This window comes from Bactrocera neohumeralis, chromosome 4 (genome assembly GCF_024586455.1).
Source record: "Bactrocera neohumeralis isolate Rockhampton chromosome 4, APGP_CSIRO_Bneo_wtdbg2-racon-allhic-juicebox.fasta_v2, whole genome shotgun sequence".
NCBI lineage: Eukaryota > Metazoa > Arthropoda > Insecta > Diptera > Tephritidae > Bactrocera > Bactrocera neohumeralis.
The window spans coordinates 8,390,435-8,412,258 of record NC_065921.1 but is presented as its reverse complement, the minus strand read 5'-3'; the positions used below and the strand labels follow the sequence as shown (position 1 = coordinate 8,412,258).

Below are 21,824 nucleotides of genomic sequence, written 5' to 3'. Positions count from 1 at the left end.
GTTTATGTGTGTTTGTTTGTGCCACTATTTGATTTTTAGCCAAGCAAACATGTAATTTCAATTGAAATTTGTCAATTGCATTGTTAGCTGTCGCTCAGTGTAGTATTACAACTTACCGTTATTTGCATGTGTTGACGCAATAAATAATTACTGCAAGGCCTGTTGATGAACATGTGATTTATTGCACAATGCAAAAACCTTTAGGCAGCAGCAATAAAATTGTACAATAATTCACATAAACAATTATTGGAAATATTTGCTGGTTAATTGTGTAGTGGCAACTGTAATTACTAGAAGAAATATTTATTTATTTATGGCACCAATGAATATGGCATTTTGAAATGATTTTTCGATATTTTTGCCGCAATTTTCCAGCTGACATATGATATTCTTACATATTTATGTATTACTATGAGAGGGCCTTTTGTAGGTTAAAAATTAACGCAAAACCTTTAAGCATTGAATTAACGAGTCAGTTCATTAAATAATTTGCCGGTTTTAATGATTGTTCTTCTATATGTGAAAACTTTTATTTCAGACTTCGGCGTTATATAATATTATTAAAGAACAAGGTGAATTACTGATATTCTTCCTGGACATGTGAACTAACCATCAAGACTCAGGTTTTATAATCTCATACATAAGTTCTCGTTAGATATTTGACTTGGTCATTAGGTATACATTATCTTTAAAACAGCTATTAAAAAATTCTTGAAGTTTACTTGTAGATAGCCAAGGTTCACAAGCATATATAAAAGGGATAAAAAAGCACTAAACATTTTCAGTTTTATACACGCAAATTCCAAATCATTGACTCTCCTGGAAAACGATGTTACAATAGTCTTCCACAGAGAACTAAATGATTACCCAGAATGTCAATGTATGAGTCTGCCGTCATTCTACCCTCAATTCTGGGTAGTATTCCAATACCGTTAGTGGTTATACAGTCCCACGCCATAATTTAGCACCCTCCAAATGTCAATCTAGGCTTAACGTGTTGCGACTGTAACTTTATGTTCTTAATTTTTCAAGTCACCTCGGTTTCGTGAGATCTTAAAATATTTTTCCATTCATCAGGGTTCCAATCCTTGCAACATTTTTCAAATGAGAGATGCAACTTCTTGTGCTTTTTAATCTTTGTACACCCTCTGAAACCAGCTCTTCTGAAAGCCCTCCGAATTGTGTCCGCCGAAACTGTCACCCGGCTTGTTGCTGATAGATTATGGCAATTCCCCTGCATTTTTATATTTAACTCGAATTCACCTCAAAACTGATTCCTGAAATTCACAGCTTTCTTCCGCATGCTTATCTACTGAAGATAAATTAGAAAGTTTTGACCTTATTCTACTTATAACACCTATGGACACTCCACACTTTCTCGAAATTTCTCAATGTGTTCCACTACTATGAAGGAAGCTTTTGATTAGCTGAAGTGTGGATATAGCTTATACATATTATCCATTACTGCGGCCTTTTCAGCCTTGAGCGATTTGATTTGAGAAATGACTCCATTACAGTTGATGTTTCCATTAGAGTTACTGCTTTTTCGACCTGTGACCAGTCGCCGTCAACTTTTTTGTATATATACTACCATATAACTTTTTTTCGCAAATTTCTTTAGTAAAAGGTTATTTCTTATCTCTTTTATCAGAAGCCATTTGCGTTTGCTTTGCTAAATTTGTAAAATTATCTAGCTCTGTCTTGTTTGACTTGCTTTTTATTTCTTTACTTGCTTTTTATAATTTAAAATATCATTTCTTTTTGGGCGTTAGAATAGATATTATATATTTTTTTCTACATCTTTAGTATAACTATTGAAAAATATTTTCGCAAATTTTTAAATGAAAATTTTGACTTTTTCTGCTGTTATAAGACATTCTCCTTCAGGCGTCGAGCGAACGATTTTTTAAATGCGCTTTACGTGAAGAGAGACATAAAATTTAAAAAGAGACATTAAAGTCAATTTTATTCTCATTTCAAATGAAATTTTTGCAACCAAAATTATGATTTGGGTTGTGACCTGGCTCCAGTGTTTTTCAAAGAAATTCTTAAGCAAATGTATTGTACTGCATACTGCATATATACATATATACATGTACATGTGTCCATAAAATATTCTCACAGTTTCAATTTTTTCCATTATTTTTTTGTACTTTAAGAAATGCATAAAAATCATTGCAGAAAATCTATCCTAACCCTCTATCTCCACTGAAAGGAGTAAACAATTGTTTTTCTCTTTTGTTTCTTCTTAATAGAAAGATAAGATAATTCTACCTGACTATTTATATTGAATACGTGGACAAAATGTCAAAGGTTTATCGAAGAATAAAAACGAAGTTTATTTCAATTCCAAGGTTGCCGAACTCAAAACAATGAATGCACTGCTGCTTTGTTAATTCAACTCTCGAGGGATTCCGCGACTACCTGAAAATCACATTAACAATTGCACGTATGCCCTTGAATATCAACGGTTACAGGTTATGATCTGAGCATTCTACCTGCGGACTACAACCATATTTGAGCCGATTTCTTTAGGCGACCGGCCTATAAAACCTGGTGATCTCAGCTACGAGTGTCCATAGTGATTTTTGCAGCCACGGGAGGCCATAGTACAAAATATATTGTGTAAAATATTATTTATAATGCGAAGTAGGGATTTACCACTCAATCTTTTTATGATACAAATCAAAACCGAGACCGCGGTGATTATGAAAGCCAAAGATCCCGAAGATATAAAGCCGCTAATAAACAGATGGTTGGAGGAATATACAGATGCGAGTATACCGTTTTTGGCGCGTGGCCAACTCAACCGGGAAGTGCGAGAGGCTATTCGATCCAAATACAAGTTAGCGCAGAAAATGGACCAAATAATAAGAGAGCGCGCAGAAAAGCGGCAGCATGGAAATTCTAATTTTACACTGCATGAAGATCAGGCTAAAGCATATGTGCAGGAAGCCTTTGGTGCCATAAGCAACGTGGAAAAAAGAGAGAAATTGTTGCAGGAAGTACTTGAAAATAAGCAAAGGTCAAAGGTGACGAAATTTCAAAGGGGACGCGAACGTTTTACGCTGAAGAAGCATTTCGCAACACAAGCAAAGAAGAGACAGGCGACTCAGGAACACTGCGAGAGCAAAAAAATTAAAGGAAATGAAGAAGAAGCATGAAGAGAATATTTTCAAGTAAAAGTAATTTTGAAGATTGTCTGATATTTTATTATGGATACAAACTAAAGTGAAACTAAAATAAAGAATTTCGTTTCTCAACTATACTAAAATATTTTTATACTGACTATGTATGAAAAGTACTGATACAAGAGTTAGTGACTTTTTCACTTTTCTTAACAAGTTCTCACCCTTAATGAATATTAAAGTTCTCATTTTTATATACCGTTTCTAAAAACCTCCTGCCTTCCTTATTTTTATTAAGTTCAAAAATACCAAAAACCAAATAACCTTATGAAGTTTTCTCTTTTAAATAGAATTTTTTATAATTTTCACTAAACATCAAAGCTAAGCACTCAAATAGGCACAAAAAACTGCCCAAAAAGTATAAATTTCATCCAAGCCTATAAAGTCAAATAAAAAGTTTCTAAGAAAAACTTGAAGGCAACTCTTTTAGATGCGTGCTTCTGAACATTTATTCAGTTGAACTTATAGTATATGACTCGCGTGTTAGTTACGGCTGCAAAAGTTTGCTGCCGCCTTTCTACCCTCTTTTCCTAAATACACATATAGTACATACTTAAGCGCTTATCACCAAACTTAGTGGATGGGAAAGTTTCTTTTTCCTTTACATTCATTACCTTATTGCAGCAAGTCGGTAATTTTGGTGCTCGACAATTTTTATGCATTAAAATTATGCTCATTAAAGCTATTTAAAGAGCTAAAGTGTAGTTCATACGCTCTTCTGACATTTTGGCTTTAATTTAAATACTAAGATGGTTAATCCTGTTACTTCCTTGGTTGCTTGAAAATTTTAGAACAATTATCATGACTTTGAATATATATATGTATGTACTTGGTATTTTTACTTCTATACATGTATATATAATAGTTATAAAGGTTTTAACATTTTTGGGTATTTATTGGCTTTCAAAGTATGCTACAATTTAAAAATTAAGCAAAAAGCCCAAAGCAATAAAACAAATCTAATGTTATTCCCGATAATTTTTCTACTGAGCTAAGTTTCTACTTAAATTGCGACCTGTGTGTATGTGTAACGTATTCTCGTTTATTTTGAGTTTAAAGTTAGCCTTGCCTGCCGTTGTTACAGGTAGCAAGTGGTCTTAGGCTAACTGCACAGTGAAGCGTAGATCATTTGACTGATTGTGGAAAAGTTTTGCTTCAGCTGTTGAAATTTTATGCTGACTTGCATTTCTTACTAAGTCATATAAATTTCGAAAAAATGATTACCAATTAAAAAGTTCGAGACCTTGTTTTATTTAATTCTAAAATAATTTGATCCCTTACCCAATATTTTATGAGTCTTATTACTCAATTCATTTTTGAAGTGGTCAACATTAAAATAATATGATAAAATGGTGAAAGTGTATTTCAAGGAATACATCACAAAAGAATATTAATGAAGTTGCCACCTGGTTTTAATTGAAACTAGTACTGTATAATAATAAAAATAAATATTTATAGGGAATTTTCACAAAAAATTACAAATGGAGTTTCCATCTGGTTTCAATTGAATCTAGTACTGTGTAATAAAATAAAAATTTATAAATTAGTACATTTATAGAAATATAGTTTTTAAAATTACGAAATTAAATGCGTGTTTTGTAATATTGCCACCATTATTTTATTTTTTATTTATTCAAGTAATAAAAAAAATAATAATAAAAATATAACTTCTCTGCTCTTTGAACTATGCTTCCTGCATGGATTTGCAACAAATTGTATTTCGCTCAAATTTTCAAAATTGTTAATTTTTTTTTTTAAAGTGTGGCAATCCCGAATGAAATTTATTTTATTTTCTGTTTATATGAATAACTCAGTTATAAAACTCTTTAACAAAAAAAATTAATAAATGAAATGAAAAATGTATAATAAAAATAAATTAATTGAAAATACCTAAATTAATATTGTTAAATAATAAACAATTGTTTCATATTTCAATTTTGAAAAATAATTTTCTAGACTAATGGTAACACTGACTCATTTCTTAGTAAAAAAAATCGTATTTCACAATAATTATAAAATTAAAAAATGAGTTTTGTGACTTACTAAAATGTTGATTTTCCTGAATTTAATTTTTTCAAAAGTGCAACCTTTAATTCAGTATTTTTTGTTTGTAAAAGACTTTTATAGAGTCAATAACGCGGCAAAATCATAAAAAGGTGGCATCCTTGAATTTAACAATTTTCGAAAGTATGGCAACCCTGAAATCAAAATTCATGTTTGCATGTACAAACTTTTATAAAGTCAACTGCGCACTAAAATCATAAAAAGGTTGTACCTCAGATATAACTTTTGTCAAAAGTATGGCAACCCTCAAAAATATATAAGTATACCGGCAAAAGTTTTAAGTGTTTAAAATTTCAAAAAAAAGGGAGTATCGGTCAGGGCCGAGACACAAACCACTCTAGTTGCTTCTATCTTTTGCTAGGTCACGTCAGCTATATATGTATCTCAAATTCAGACAAATCGCTTTGCACTTTTTATGCGTGGGCGCCCTTGCTTCCATTGTCCACCCTCGAGCCGAAGAAGTATTTCGAACGACATGACCTAACCAGCGCATTTTTATGTGCCTGACTATATATGTATATGTCGCCGCAGAACTCATACAGTTTGTGGTTCCATCTTCTCGATATTCACCCCTCATGCGGACGGCTCCAAAGATCTTACGAAGAACAGTTCTCTCGAACGCATTAAGTACTTTCTCATCTCGGATCGCCACCATCCATGTTTCTGATTCGTATAATATGACGGGATGGGAGAGATTCAAAGAGCGTAATTTTTGTTCGTCGAGAGGGTGATCGCTTCTCAAAATGGCCTTTGTTTACCAAGAGTTATTCTGGGTTTGATCTCAAGGTTTATATTATTGGTGGAATTTATTTCAGAAATATGCACACTGCTTAAAAATTTCCAATGTATAGCTGGCAACAGTGACATACATTGTTCACAAGACTCGAGGAATGTTGTTGTTGTTATAGTGGCAAAATTATGTCGAGTTGACAGTCCTTGGCCGGATAAAAATCCGGATCCGTTGCGGTTACGTGGATCCGACTGTGCCATGCTTTCAGACTAACCTCTTTCGCTTCTTTTTATGCTTCTTTCTAGGTTTGAAAAGGCTGAGCAGACAACTCCGTTGTTGAGGCTTACGATGCCAATATCATCTGCGTATTCCAGTAGCTTTGTATGGTACTTTTAGAATAGATAGTGCCACTGCGATGCAGATTAGTGGAACGTATCACATTTTCTAGCACTAAATTTAAAAAGACGCACAAGAGAAGGATCAACCTGGCTGAAACCTCGTCTGGTATCGTACGGCACGGAGAGGTCCCTAGATTAAAAATTAAATCAAAAACTATTTAAGCTATTCATTTAAAATTTTAGAGAGTGATGTTTTAAGGCATGACTTATCGAAATATGGAAGCAAATATTTTTTTTAATTTTTTTTGTTTAGTTTGGTACTAGGGATGCCTCTTAGCAAATCTTTTGAAATTATCTCTCTATTAAAGTGATAGTACTAACTAACTTTCCGATTTATTTTTCCCACAAAGTATAAATACTTCCTTTTCATAAAATTGTTTTGAAGTTTGAATTTCACAGAAATGTTCGCTTATCACTTTAAAGCATCGTACCTTAAAAGAACACCATAAAAACTTGTACAGTTGAATTGCATGCGAGCTTAATAGTACTTCCCGCTCGAAATGCAGCAGCCATTTGGCATGATAAAAATGATTGTGTTTTCAATAAATTAACCACAAACAACAAAGCGTTAGAGACAAAGCTTTTTCCATCTCTATTAGGAATCCGTTTAGATTCTAAATGTGCCGAACATCACTTCCACACTACAACACAACATATCTATTATGTCGGCATCTGGTGAAAAAACACCTGGACAAGCACAACTGATAAACACACTATACTACTGTAAATGTAGTGGTGCACATGCATGGGAACAATGAAAGCGCTCGAACTATGCAGATTCTAGGAAATGTGTCGGGCGGCTGAACAAGGACACAATAGCACGAGCATTCAAACAATAGCAAATAATTACGTTGATTTGTTGCGATTTAGCGGGAATGTGGAGATATGCGAAGTGAAGCAGTTGAATAGAAAATACTACGGTCGGAGCTTTCAGAAGCTTCGATGGAAATTAAAGCTAAATGCTTTCTATAGACACATCTACCATACACATACATATGTATATAATAATACTAACAATAACGGTATACGAGTAGATAACAGCTGTGAAGGTATGAGAAAGACTCTTTAGTGGTGGATGGCTTACCTATGTTCAATGGGGGCTAACTAGACTAATTATTTGGGTTGAGTAGAGTTTGACATGCAATTATAAATAAGAAAACTATTATTTAATAGTTTTTAGAGAGTTATTAGTTTAGAAAATTGCTTCATAGAAGGATAAAGTATTGAGTGGAGAGCGATGCTGTCATATGCTGAAGTATGCTTGAAAGGTTTCAGCTCTTTGCCTAGTTACCCTCCACCAATGAAATCACCACAATACAATGTGATATCTGATAAGTCATTATAAAAATTTTATTGCAGAAAAGTATAATTTTTAATTCACAGCAAATTTCTTTAATCAACTTTTTAAGCAATCGTATACATATTTTTACAATACGCGAAACAAGCCAAACACCGTCTGGGCTATTAGCCAGATCTTAAGAAAATTAATTGCGCTACCGCTAACACTTCACCCTTAGAGTCTCGGTTTCTGTCTGCGTATAGCCGCTTCCGCTTCGAATAAAACGATTTCACGCTCAATTTGAGTGATTCGCTTCACAATGCGCTTCTCTTCGCGCAACAGCTTCCGGCACATCCGCACCAGCATCTTGCGTGGCTGTGAGGAATTGAATATTAAAAACAACAAAAATATGTAGTCAGACTTTTAACTAACCTCGTTCTTCGGTGATCTCTGGCCCATCATGCAAATGTGCCGGCTGTTGAATAGTGAAGTAAATTAAGGAATTGAAAATTTTGTTTTTATTGTTTTCATTTTAATACCCACCGCAACACATCGAAAGCTTTAACGCCGCAGGAATTGTGTACAACCTCCATGGATGGCGATTTCATGTTGATTTAAGCTTGTTTCTTTTATAACGCGAGATTTTTTTATAAGCTATTTAACTAATTAATTTTTTTTACTTTTAGACTTTCGTTTTTTATTTCTTTGAACTTTTGTTCTTTTTTTCAATTTAATAAATGTGTCGATTTATTCTATTTTGGTTGTCATATTTTCATATGTGTACATGAGATAAAGCTGGGCATACAGTGTAGCAATCATTATTGTAATTTTGAAGCCATAATTTTTTTAGTAACACATTTTAGGTTCAAAGGGTATTTAGCAATATTTTCAGCTTTAGACCGAGTTGAAATTATTTTTCGAGAAAAACTCTATGATTCTTGGAGATAGATGTAGTGAGTGAGTATTTGTTGGATATGTCTATGAAGCAGGCTTTAATATTTTTATGTAATATTACCTCAGTTCTTTCATTCCTTTGTAAAAGGTCCGGGACTTGTAACTTGTGAAGAAAAATGGGCTTAAGTTAGAGTTTTCAGGGGAAACAGTTCTTTGATTATTGCGAGAGAGAGGGATAGAGGAAGATTTAAAGAGAGATAGAGAGATGGAAGGAAAGAAAAAAGGGAGAGAGAGACAAACTGACAGAAAATAAAATATTCAAGAAGAATTTATAAGTGAGAATTTAAGGAATTTAAACTCAAAACTTGCATGCCAGGTTTAAAGACGACGTTTGTGCTGTAATATATTTTTCCGAGTTAGACAATTAAACTGCCGAATCACTGCAGTATATTTCGAGCGGAAGTTTTTGCTATTGGGAAAGCCTCTAATACATCTAGTGTTTACTCTAGAGTTAACATTTACGTGAACATCCAAGCTATATTCGAACCATTGTCTATATCTATCTGAATAGGAGCAGCTCAAGGATAGTCAAAATGTGATGGGACGATCATGAGATTGCAAAGTGCCAAAGTCATATGTGAAGGGGTAGATTATAACTACCCGAAGTTTACTAGTGCTTCAAAGAAGGGACTGAATGAACATGGTTGGAATGCAGACTGATCTTAGTCTGGTGGTGGTACACGATGGCAGAATGCTGCTGACACATTGAGAGGACTGCAAGAATTGTCAAGAGCAAAGCACCAGAAAACAATTTGTTATCTTTTGTGTACTTGTCCAATATGGCAGTGTGGCGTTTCAAGCTTTTGGATACCCCAAGGCTTAAGATATCTATTGAACCTGTTGGAATTTACGTCAAGCGCTAGCTTCCTAAAGGATGATTACTTCTCATGGTCTAGTGAGGGCACTCGACAACTAGAAGATATCCGCTCTACTAATATTCTTTCACGTCGTTATAGACTTGTTCTTCTTAAGAACCCATTTTGAGCCTTTAGTTATCTAATCCATGTTCTAAGGTACGTTGAGCTTTTACAACAACTAAGTGTTCGATAAACTACCACTTTTTGACTTTTACTTGATTCTAAAGCAGTAGTTATGAAGATGCTTTCAACGTTTTTGAAAACTAGCACAACTCTATTCGTTGATTCAGATTTTTACCACAGTGTAATAACTACAGCATGGTTTTTTACGATTCAGTTTCTCAGTGACGTTTCGATCAGTTTTCGAAAATTCTTTGAACTTTTGTAAGCATAAAATTACAATCAAAATATTTTTTGAATTTTGTGTACATTTTTACACTTATTTTTTCGGGTAATTACATTTTTTGTGAAATGATTTCGACACAGCAACAAATCTTGAGAAATCGTCGACGCATGTCCGCGCTAACAACGCTGCAGTGAGTATGAGTAAGTATGATTTTTAGAGTTTAAAAACTTGATTTTGTTTTAGGCAGCGAATCGCAGCAAATAGTGCGCAGTCAGATCGATTTCGTAACGTTAAAAAGGTATGGTTTCCTTAACAACTTAGGAATTAGTACCTTCACCTATTCTGTTGTTATATGTTTTTGTTTTTTCATAGCAAACTCAAACTTTGCGTGAGTTCTTCGAGGATTTACAGGTGGAAGAAAATCGTATAAAACGTGAAATTCTAAAAATCGCACAAAAAATTAAGAGGCTGGAAAAGGTTGCCGTGGAGGATGTGGAAGATTGTCCAGGCGCACGGAAGTGAAAATTTTTTGACTTCTTTGTTGAATATTTGATTATACATATGTGTATATATTGTAAACTTGTGTACTTAGTATATTGGAACGGCATTACAGCTCGTAGAGTTTTTCGGTTGATAAATTGTTCTCTTCGCAGATCATTGTGTAGATCTCGACAGTAAGGCCTTTATCATATAACAGGTCTGAATAACATGATTTTTTTTAGCTTTAAAGATAAGCAGGGGTTTGTGTTTATCTCTTCGAGATTTTGGATTATATTAGATAAAGTAGTTTGGTTAATGAAATAGCAGAAGATCTCGCTAATACGGTTCATGTAAAAGGTAGACACTTTTGTTGATGTATCCTTTTCTGACTTTCAAACCAACCTCTTAAGAATGGTTGCTCAAAAATAAATTGTTTCCTGGAATGGTGGATATTACTATACATACATATGTAGTTGACTGTTGTTTTAGCAATGTCTCAAGTCTTGTTTAGATTGAGCGAGTCACCCATTCACTTCTGTTAACGATCATAAGACCGGAAATGTTAAAGACACATAGCTTAAAAATAGTCGTCTTATCATCAGACAAATAGCAAAAGATCTCAACTACTAACTATGGATCGACTCATAACATTTTGTTAATTTTTTGGGTATGAATTTCTGACATCTTGGTTATTTTTTGGGTATGAATAACTCACATTTTGATTATTTTTTGGGTATGAATCACTCACATCTTGGTTATTTTTTGGGTATGAATCACTCACATTTTGGTTATTTTTTGGGTATGAAGCAGTCGCCCTACAATACCTGAATATTTTTCGCTGAAGCCATTCCCACCGAGACTTATCATAAGTGCAAAATTTATTAAGCATTGGAATGTTTGTATTAGTTCAGCAGCTTATCTTGAAGGCGATAATAAAATATTTTATTAAAATACGTGAAATTGTATGTATATTTTACTCTGATCAAGGCAAATTTGATCATATATTTGATAATGAACTTTTCAGTGGTAATCTAAGTCGTTTGAACATTTCTCTTTAGGCTTTAATTGTGATATTTTTTTTGATAAAGTAGCCTTTTAGCGAGAATTTCCTCTATCCGACCATACCCATTTTATTACCGAAATCCTGGGACGGTATACTAAAGCCGACCCTTTGGTACTACCTGAAAGTTCCTTAAATACTATCAACAATATTTATTTAGAGACGTCGTGGACTGTGATATCACAGCTACACACACTGTAAAACTTCCAAGACAACCACTATGTCAACAAAGAGCAGGCATTGCAAGTTTAAATTTCACTTTCCTGTCAATAATTTTCCTGACTTATCTACAACAAAGCATTTATACTTTTTTTCTTTATTTCTTCTTCAAGCAAAAGTTACACATGAGTAAAATCACCAAATTACATATTTCTAATTTTTGAACTCGAACGATTTTAGCATTGAATTTGAAGCATATTTTGCACTGTTAAACAGAAGTACGTAGAAGACCAAACGCCAACACACATGTCACGCCTTACGAGGAAAGTGCTGACGAACCAGAAGAATATGGCTTTGTTAAAATTTTTTGTGTAAGCCAAATTAAATAATACATATCGATATTCACTTTCATAAATATTCCACAAATCTTTATTCATAACTCAGCCGTCCCATTGCCTGCACAGCGGGGAAGCAAGGATACATAAAATCGGTGAAATTGAAATGCAGTTTTGTCAGTGACAGAAATTAATTATAAAAAAATTGTTTTGTGATATTTTGCAGCAAAATTTGAGACTACGCTACATGTTCAAGCGCTTAGAGGTGGAACAAAATCAAATTAAAGCCAAATTTCCATTGAACTACAGGGAGGCGCATATAGTAGAAGTGAAGGCCCGCAAATTTCCTTTCTACAGCTCGCGTTAGTGGCGTAAACTTACACAAAGCAGATCATTGTCATAACAAATTGTGTCATTTAGTAGAGAAATTTTTATGTAAAAAATTTGAGAGGTTACTTTTTTAAGTGCTTGTACAGTGAAGATGAATGGGTTTCTTCATGTATAAACACTTAAAAGCTTGATCAATAAATAAACTTACTCTGTGAATTTTTAAATTGTTTACTGACAAATGTCCGCGAGGTGTTGGATTCCTTCTCATTTGATAATTTTCTAATAAAACAGCATTTTTAAAACCACAGAGACCATCCTTCAGTTATCATTCTACCTAAAACAACATTTTCAAAAATTAACAGTGGCGTGAATGAAACACGAAATAAAATGGGACAAGAGTTAAAAAAATTTTTAGTAAAATCATATATTTAAGCACAAATGAAAATGTTGACATATTTTTTAATTTGAGGTAATGAATCGTAATATTTATTTCGAATTTTTTGATGATACGTTATTTTGCATTTTAGGTGACGAAATAGTGTTTTTACTAATATTTAGCTCCTCAGCCAACATTCGTTTCAAAATTCTGACGTACATTTAAGACCTTTCTTGTTCCTTCCGCAGGAGAAAGAACTCATCGGGAGTCACCAGTTTGGCATCATGATGCAAGAGAGGAATGACACAAAGCGTTGTGACATTTTATGATAAATAGAAATAGAGAATACTGTTCTCCAGTTTTCCTTGATATCTATAAATCATTTGACAAGGTCTGGCGCCTAGACCTATTTGTCAAGTTAAGAGAAAAACTGTTCATGCCCTACAACCTGTTGCTAAAATTATACTGACACAATCTGACGTTCCACTATACGTCTGGTGTCGTGATGTTGTGTAGGATCTGTGACCGTAGCGTGCTTGAACCTAAAACTGACTTCCCAGTGTTTAACTCTGACTCCACAATTACGACAATTAACCTCTATCGTCAAGGCCGTTCTAGAGCCGTGGCTCTACAAATAGAACATTCATTATACTGAAAAGTCCTACAAGTGGTATATACCCTCAGCCACGAAATATATTCACAAATTCATCTTGGTCTATCCTTTCAATCAAATTTTCGATGACTCCTTTAATCATTTCGACTGACAACTGGCGAATGACACGCGTGATGGTTGGTTTCAAGCCTGAATCGAAACGGGATTGTCAGCATAGATTTTAAATTTTATACATCCCAACAGGAAAAAGTCTAACGGTATGATATCACACAATCTTGGTGGCCAATCCACCAGCCCAAAACGTGAAATTATCTGCTAAATGAAGAGTTTTCTCAATAAATTCATTGTTTGATGCGATGTCTGGAAAGTGGCGCCGTCTTGTTCAAACCAAATGTCGCTGAGATCACGAGCTTCAATTTCAGGCATCAAATAGTCGATTATCATGGCACGATAACGGTCGCCATTGATGGTTACGTTCACACCGGCATCATTTTTGAAAAAATGTGTACCGATGATACCACCGGCAGCTCTTGAATCTCTTCAGATTACTCTTTGTCCCAAATGCTACAATTTTTCTTGTTTACATACTCATTGAGCCAGAAATGGGTCTCATCGCAGGAAAAAATTTGGCTCAAAACGTCGGATCTTCATGGGACCATTTAAGAGGCCATAGAGCGAAACGATGTGGTTTGGGAAGGTCGTACGGCTTCAGTTCTTGCACAATCTCCATTTTGTTCCTTTCAATTTAAGGTGTCGAAAACGCGGCAAGTCGTTCTATACGTCAGTCCGAGTTTCTGCGAACGGTGCCGAATCGACTCTCCACGATCTTCGTGTACACTCCAAGCTTCGGCTGCTATACAAGTATTTTCTACACTACGTGCTCGTCGTGGTCTGTTCGTTAGAATACTATCCAATAATGAATGCTGGGTCTCAAGATGGGTGATGGTGTTGCGAATAGTACGCTCAGTAGGTCGATTATGTTGACTACAAGTTGAACGAAGCATGCGAAATACATTCTTTACAGAACGTAACTTTTCGTAATAAAATTGAAAGATTCGTAAACGTTGTTCAGGCTTATGTCTTTCCATGATGAACTGCCAAACAATACTGAACAAAAATAGTATGACAGCTTGACAAGATTCACGCGTGATCTGTCAAAAAAAGGATATTGAAAAAAGTACATCTATTGGATCACCCGTTAGTTATAACATATTTGATCTACAATATCTTCTACAAACCAAATCTCTACGCTAGACTTCACTTGTCACCTCCAATAAGAAGTTCCATTTGATTATTTCAGATTAGTGTATTAAATTAATGGTTTTTGTATTGCGCTGGTTTTGCTGCGATGGAATGTGAAATTAAAATATTAATGTGTTAAATTAAGTGAAGAATTAATCAGCAAGACAGGGAACACGGAAGTGTTATAAGCATTGAAGTGTTGATAATCAATCGTTACGTAACTGATCTGTGAGTAATTCGGTGTTGTTGCAGGAGGTGGCAAATGGTAAAGCAAATCAAAGTGCGTTGAACATGAAGTTTCGGATTAGTGATTGCAGTAAAGTGTAAGTGATAAGTAAATTATTTTCCGCTGAAATGTGAGAGTAGAAGTAATGGGTGAGTCAAATTATTCATATTTAATTTTTTTTTTTGATAAAGGAATAATATTTATATAAAAGATGTGTATATATACTAAGAACTAAATTAAATTTCTTCATACAAATTTTCAGCAATTATTTCAAATTGAAGTGAACTATTATTGTACTTTATTTTTACTTCATAAATCTTCCGCAAAACCTTTCCATCGAACACTCCTAAGGCCTAGTCAGCACACCTTGTTATCGCCCATGCCTCTGACCCTATTTTAGGACGGGGATATTGAGTGACTTGTGGAGTTTGGTCTTCTCATTGGCGTACGCCAGCAGCTATACGCGTTGTGCCTTCTGCATTTAGCTCCGCAGCTCTATTATATTTTCCAGCAAGCAGGTTGAAGCAGTCCTTGTCTGAAACCTCGTTTGGTATCGAACGGCTCGGAGAGGTCCTTCTCGATCCTGACTGAGCTTTTAGTGCTCAACGTCAAATTCCACAGCCATATCAGCTTTGCGGGGATACAAAGTTCAAACATAGCAGTCCCTTTTCGTGCTGTCGAAGGTGGCTTTAAAACGACGAAAAGATGGTGTGTGTCGATCCTCTTTTCTATGATCTTTTCCAAGTTATTATGTTCCATCGTCTTCGATAGGGGAATGAAGTTCACCATCTTCAGATGTTATACTTTCATTGTCGTTTAGCAGGCTGAAGAAGTGGTCCCTTTGTACTCCGGTACTTTGGTCCGTTGTATTTTATTTAAGATCCCAGATAAAGTTCCTGAGATGATACCTTTGATCTCTTAGTTAATGTTTAAACCATAGAGAATGTTATATTTGAAAAAAGGCATTTTACAAATTGCTCAAAAATTATATCTCAAAATACAAAAACATGTCCCAAGAAACAGTTTGGCAAGCGTATTTCATCAGCTAAGCGTCTCACGTGTGCACCAGCAGTTAGTCATAATTTAAGACGCACTGTGCGTGACCAAGTAGCGGAAGGAAGAACGAAATCTGGGTTATGAAATTTTTAATGAGCATGCAACTGAGACCGAAATATGGAAAAGTTTACTTGTGGCGCATCTTCAGCGGTTAAGATGTGTCCATATGAACATGTTTTATGCATGCCGCTCACATACTAATACATATGTACATTTTCGTGTAGGATAAAGCTTAGCGGCCCACTAAGCATCAAGTGTGTCTAGAGTATTTTAGATGAGCAGCTAACTTTTCCCTAACAGTTCAAGTAACAGTTATATGTGTAAACATGTCTAAACAGCGGCAAGTTTTGCCGAGAAAGTTGCCAGCAGCACTGGACATTTACATATGTGCATACATATAAGCAATATGCTCATATATGTATATACATATCTAGAGCCATACATACATGCTTCACTTTGAAGTCAAACAAGTCCGTCGAGTGGCTTGAGAAATTGTGAAAAATCGCTATTACAAGCGCAGTGAAGTAAAAGTAAAACTAAAATAAATTGCGTTTTGCCTGCGAGTGAAGTATTAATATCCTTTATCGTTGAGCAGTTCCCGGAGCAGCATAAATGAACATAATACTCAGCTGCTTCATCTATTCGCACATTTTATTTTCCTAACTTTTTTTGCTGGTAAATGAATTACTCCTATTTCCGGCTTGCTGTCTTCGCGCTTATAAAGCATTCTTCAAGGCATGACTTACATACGTACAAACACATATGTATGTATGTATATGTATTTGGTTCATATGTGACTTGGCAGTGTATTTGTGCAGTTATTCTTTGGCACTACAAATGCTGACAAATTCCGCTCTGTGCTAATGTTATTTGCTCCGTATCACTTTTATCTTCATTTCATCTTGGATTCCTTCCGTTGCCCTGTGCTTGTGTAATTTCATTAACTGTGTGTAGTTTTAGCCGAAATTCGACGCAACAATGCTTCGCTTTGGCACGATGTGTGCGTCTTTGTCGAGTGGTGAGAGGGAATGATATGCAAATTTGCTTGGATTTTCTTGTTTTTTGCACAGAAAATGTAATATATGCGAGGAATGTAGGCAATATGGCATGACTGTTAGTAAGAAAATGGAAGAGTTGCCATATTAACTCGATTTTCTTTTGCAATTTGTTAAGCAATAGAAAAGCGAGTGAAATTTGGCCCGAAATAGAAATATTTTCTTTGACATCGCTAAGGAACTTATTCCTCATCAAACTGCTTTGAACCAAAAGTGGATCAAATACGACAATATTGTGCGAAAAGATCATGGTCCAAGAGTGGTGAAGCTCAACAAATAGTTGCAAAGCCAGGATTGACGCCTCGAAAGGATTGAAAAGGAATCATCCACTATGAGCAGCTCTAGTTTGGTCGAACGATTGATTCTACATTTTACTGTCAACAACTGATGAAATTAAAACAAGAAATCGAAAAAAATAGCCAGCACTGATCAGCGGAAAGGGCTTTGTCTTCCATCAGGACAACGCTAGACCATACACATTTTTGATGACTCGGCAAAAACTGGGAGAACTTGGCTGAGAAGTTTTGACGCATACACCATATAGCCCGGACCTTACACCAACGGGCTACCGTTTATTTTGGTTAATGCAGAACTCCCTTAATGAAGTAAAGTTGGCTTCAAGTGACGCATGTGAAAATTACTTGTCGCAGTTTTTCGCCGAGAAACCAGAAAGCTTTTATACTGATGGAATAATGTCTCTAGCGGAAAAATGGCAAAAAGTGGTCGACCAAAATGGTGTATTGAATATTTGGTTCATTAAACTTCATTGTTAATATAAAAAAAAATATGTCGATATTTGAAAAGAAATACGAAAATACTTTTTCGACTACCCAATATTTAATACATCCTCTTCAAGTTATAACAATAATTTCAAAGTTCTTGAAAGTGATCTTTCTTTGGAAGATAAAATTATAGTATTAACAACAACAACTAAATAGACATTGAATACCGCTCTTCATTGTCAAATGAATATGTCAAGCCACGCCTTCCATCTGAAAACAATCATTGAGTGGATACACAAGTAGTTAGATAAGCAGCATTAAGTTTATTTTATACTATTCTTGACAAGTATAATTATTAAGTACTTAAAACCCAACAGATATTGTATGCTTAATAACTACCACAACAAAAACTCAATAAACCTATCTAATCGCAATGAAAAGTGTAGAATTATGTTGTGGTTGTTATACCTAAGCACCACCTAAGTGGACTGGTGACATGCCTAATTGTCAGCGACATGCTCTATCACGCCCTCACGTGTCAAGTGCGCCTGACACCCATTCCACCCAATCCCTTGCAGCCGTACTCCAGCGTTTAAACGACAAGCCGGGATGTTGTGGCAAATTAATTAGAAGCCTGTCAATGGTAGCGCCACCACAAAGCTTACGCTTCCCCATTAATTTCACAACACTCACTCTCGTGAGAGTGCCAATGCATGGCGGTGATGGCGAATTTAATTTCTCCGCACTTTTTCAACTAAAATACTTGAATGCCAATGGCGCAACTCGGGAGCAGCGAGATAACTTTCATATCTTCAGCATAGACAGCATTGAGTGGCGGATGGATAAAGTGGCAGCTGACTGCTTTTGTTTGTTAGTTGCCTCAACACTTGACGCCACGCCACACTTTTCCACTGACAAAAGCGAAAAAACGGGAAGTGAGTTAGAAATTGCAGTTTGCTATTGGCAGCGGATGAACCTATTGATAGGTCAACTAGTGGGTGCACAAGGAGTGGCAAACACAAAGCACTGGAACACTACGTTTTACAAACACTGAAGGTAGAGGTGGTGGGTAGAATGAAAAAGTTTAGAACTAAAGTTCCATTTAAATGACTACGACTAGTTAGCTTTGTAGCGGGTATAAAGTTGCTATGAAATTGGAACGATGAAAATCGTAAGCGGCGACTTCCTGAATCCCAGCGCAGTGCTATAACTATCGAATATGGAACAAGACTGCGGAAAATTTAATTTTTTTGTAGCTGGTGTCTACTTACATTGTTTTAAAAGTATGATGAATACTCGATGTGTGATCGACACCACGAAAAATGGTCTATAAAATATTCGGAAGCCACTTTCAAATATTCACTTGTACTAATTTTAAGCTTTTTGCAGTGAAAACCCCGTCAAAACCGGGAAAATATGTACCATAAGTTTTGAATACAGTTATAAGAAAACTTTGTGGCTCAACAGTTATATTAATTGAATCACAAAAATAGATTTTGAATGCCATATTACCCGAATGATAAACCACACAGTATTAGCTTAATTAATTATTGATTAATTTGACAGCTAACGTTAGCTTGACGTGCCTTCACACGTTTCTAATTTAATGAAAAGCTAAGTGAAAATATACTGCCTTGTCACGATTAATTAAAGCTTAGAGATATCTGACGCTGTTGCACGAACTCAGCGTTTTCCGACATACTTATATGAATGTACAAGAATGTATACATATATATATTTATATAAGAATAATTCAAGTAGAGGTACTTTTTCCAACAGCCTTTATTTGACAGATGTGGCTTGAGTCGTGTCGAGCGCTTTGCTCAGCTTATGGTCAACATAATCGGCTCTCTGAGCATACTATTCGCAATACCATCACCCATATTATCGAATAATATTCTACCGAATAGGCCATGCCTAATACGAAGTGCAGAAAATAACATTTCACCATGGAAAGATATACGATCCAACAACGAGTCGATATTATTAAAATTTACTACCGAAATTCGGAGTCAGTAGTCTCAACTTTTAGAGCGCTACGTCCAATTTATGGTCGTCATAATCGTGCTCTCAGATCAAAAATTGAGCGTATAGTAGAAAAATTTTAATCTACAGGCACAGTACAAAATGCAGGCGCATTAATTGTGGAAGACCCAAATCAGTCTCTCACACATTATTCTCAAGCGTTGGGCATCTCTGTAAAGTCGTTGTAGAAAAATTTGCGAAAAGATCTTGGCCTACATCCTTTCAAGATGAAATTGACGTAAGAACTGAAGCCGCTTGACCACCAGAATCGTCGTGTTATCGTGAACTGAGCTGAGCAACAATTTGAAAATGATACGGATTTTCATCGAAAAATCATCTTCAGCGATGGGGCTCATTTCTGGCTGAATGGCTTTGTCAATAAGCAAATTATGCATTATTGGTCAGGCAGCAATCTACAGTTTGGTGCAATTTATAGGCCGGCGGTGTCATTGGAACGTACTTCTTCTGTGATGATCAAGGCCGGCAGTTTACTGTGAATGGGAATCCCTACCGCTTAATGATAATCAAATCCACCCTCCCGAGCGACATCGCTTCGCTCTGTAGGCTCTTCAAAAGTTCCAAGAAGATCTGGCGTTTTTAACTATTTGATGTCTGTAATTGAGGCTCGTGATCTCTGAAACATTTCGTCAACAAGATCGCATATCGTATCATCAATAGATTTATTGAGAGAGCACTTCAGTGAACAGATAATTGACGTTTCGGATCAGTCAATTAGACTTGGTTAGACTTTTAAAGTCTAAAAGTCTTAAGTTTTTGCTGTTAATCCCGCTTCGATTCAGGCCATGGAATAAAACATCACGCGTGTCATTTGCCAGTTACGAGTCGAAATGCTCAAACGAGTTATGAAAAATACGTAGCCGCGGTCAACATTTGAAAGAGATAATTTTGAATAAATAATAAACCTTCTCTATTAAATTTGAAGTTGCTGTAACTTTTCTTTAAAAAATAGGGACCTTGAAATAGACCACCTTTTATAATACTTCTCATCGTTCATCTTTCCAATGCAGCAAAAGCTCCATTTGATGCCTTGAGCACACATGAATATGTGTTGTGTAATTATATTGGAGAGAAGTTTTTCATTTGAAAATTCTAAAGCAATTGGCAAGGCCACACTTGCGATGAATATTTAGATTACAGAAAAATGAGCTTTTGAAACTAAAACGCTCTGTCATGAGTATTATTTTAAACCCTGAATTTCCGCATTTTTGGAAGAGATGTTTGATTAGACACGTAAGTACTTATTTATATTTTTGCATCAAAAAATAACCATTATACTGTATTTGGCCATTCGTTTTCCAAAAAAGGATCACAGAACATATAGTGACAACCCGTTGTGGTAAATTAAAGTGTAGATAGGTTTTGAGGTGTCGGCCTGAATTTTGGGACAATATTTTTCCCCAAGAGCAGGCTAATTTTTGTATACAGCCGATATGTTACTATAGTATACATATAACTGCCATACAAACTGATTGATCAAAATAAAGTTCTTGCAAGAAATCTGGCGAAGGGTATTATAACTTTGGTGTAACCGAAGTTAACGTTTTCTCTTGTTCGAACTCACTTCCATAATTAATTTTGGCACATCCTTTTTGAATTTCAAATGTATTGTTTTCATATAGAATTCTGTGAAACAATTTACAATTTTCACAATTGCAGTATATGTTTACTTATATTTTCTTCATATGAACAAAAACATATTTCATTAAAATTTACTATCTCTTTCTTAGAAATATGTGCATACAAAAGGCATGCGATATATCAATATATACTTCTCGGAATGCTCAGTGATCAATAAATTCGCATTTGCTATGCAAAACATTTCACTTGAAATATATTTAAGAACATTGAAAGCATTTCATGGTCAACTGAATGCATTCAAAACCGATTTTGAAGTTTAGGTTAGTAATAAAAGCTGATAAGTTTATGCAAGAAATATTTTGAAAATCTACACGAATTTGTAATAGTTCGCAATTTGAGCCAAAAATTTGTAATACGAGTATTCATTTTGAAATTCACTTGAATTGTGGCAAATTAAAAACAACTTTATTGAATTGCTTGGAATTCTACAGTGAACAAAAAATATTTAGACTTTGTCGATAAATTTAAAAATTCTTAATTTATACTTCAAAATCTATGTCGCCCTTCTCATAGCAATCTCACTTAACCCCAATACTTGTGTCAACATATTTTGAAATCCTCGAAACAGTTGTTAAAGTCAATTTCCGGATTAGCCTTTAATGCGCGTAGCGATTCACGTTAAATGTCTTCAATTGACTCGAAACGGTTGCCCCGGAGCGATTGTTTGAGT

General features: G+C 35.1%; 2 protein-coding genes across 2 annotated transcripts in view; both read left to right on the top strand.

The window, feature by feature from the left end:
- Positions 1-19,019, top strand: part of LOC126756891 (augmin complex subunit dgt3) — a 276,422-nt gene extending 257,403 nt beyond the window's left edge. Inside the window, exon 9 of the transcript XR_007666651.1 lies at positions 19,009-19,019. The gene's annotated coding sequence lies outside the window, so the exon portion shown is untranslated. The remainder of the gene's footprint in view (positions 1-19,008) is intronic.
- On the top strand, positions 9,936-10,339 carry LOC126756949 (uncharacterized; the record flags this gene model as incomplete). Its single annotated transcript, XM_050470460.1, has 3 exons — positions 9,936-10,006; positions 10,060-10,114; positions 10,189-10,339. Coding segments are annotated over 3 exons (276 nt in total), but the record flags the coding sequence as incomplete, so codon positions are not given.
- Positions 19,020-21,824: the final 2,805 nt, after the last annotated feature.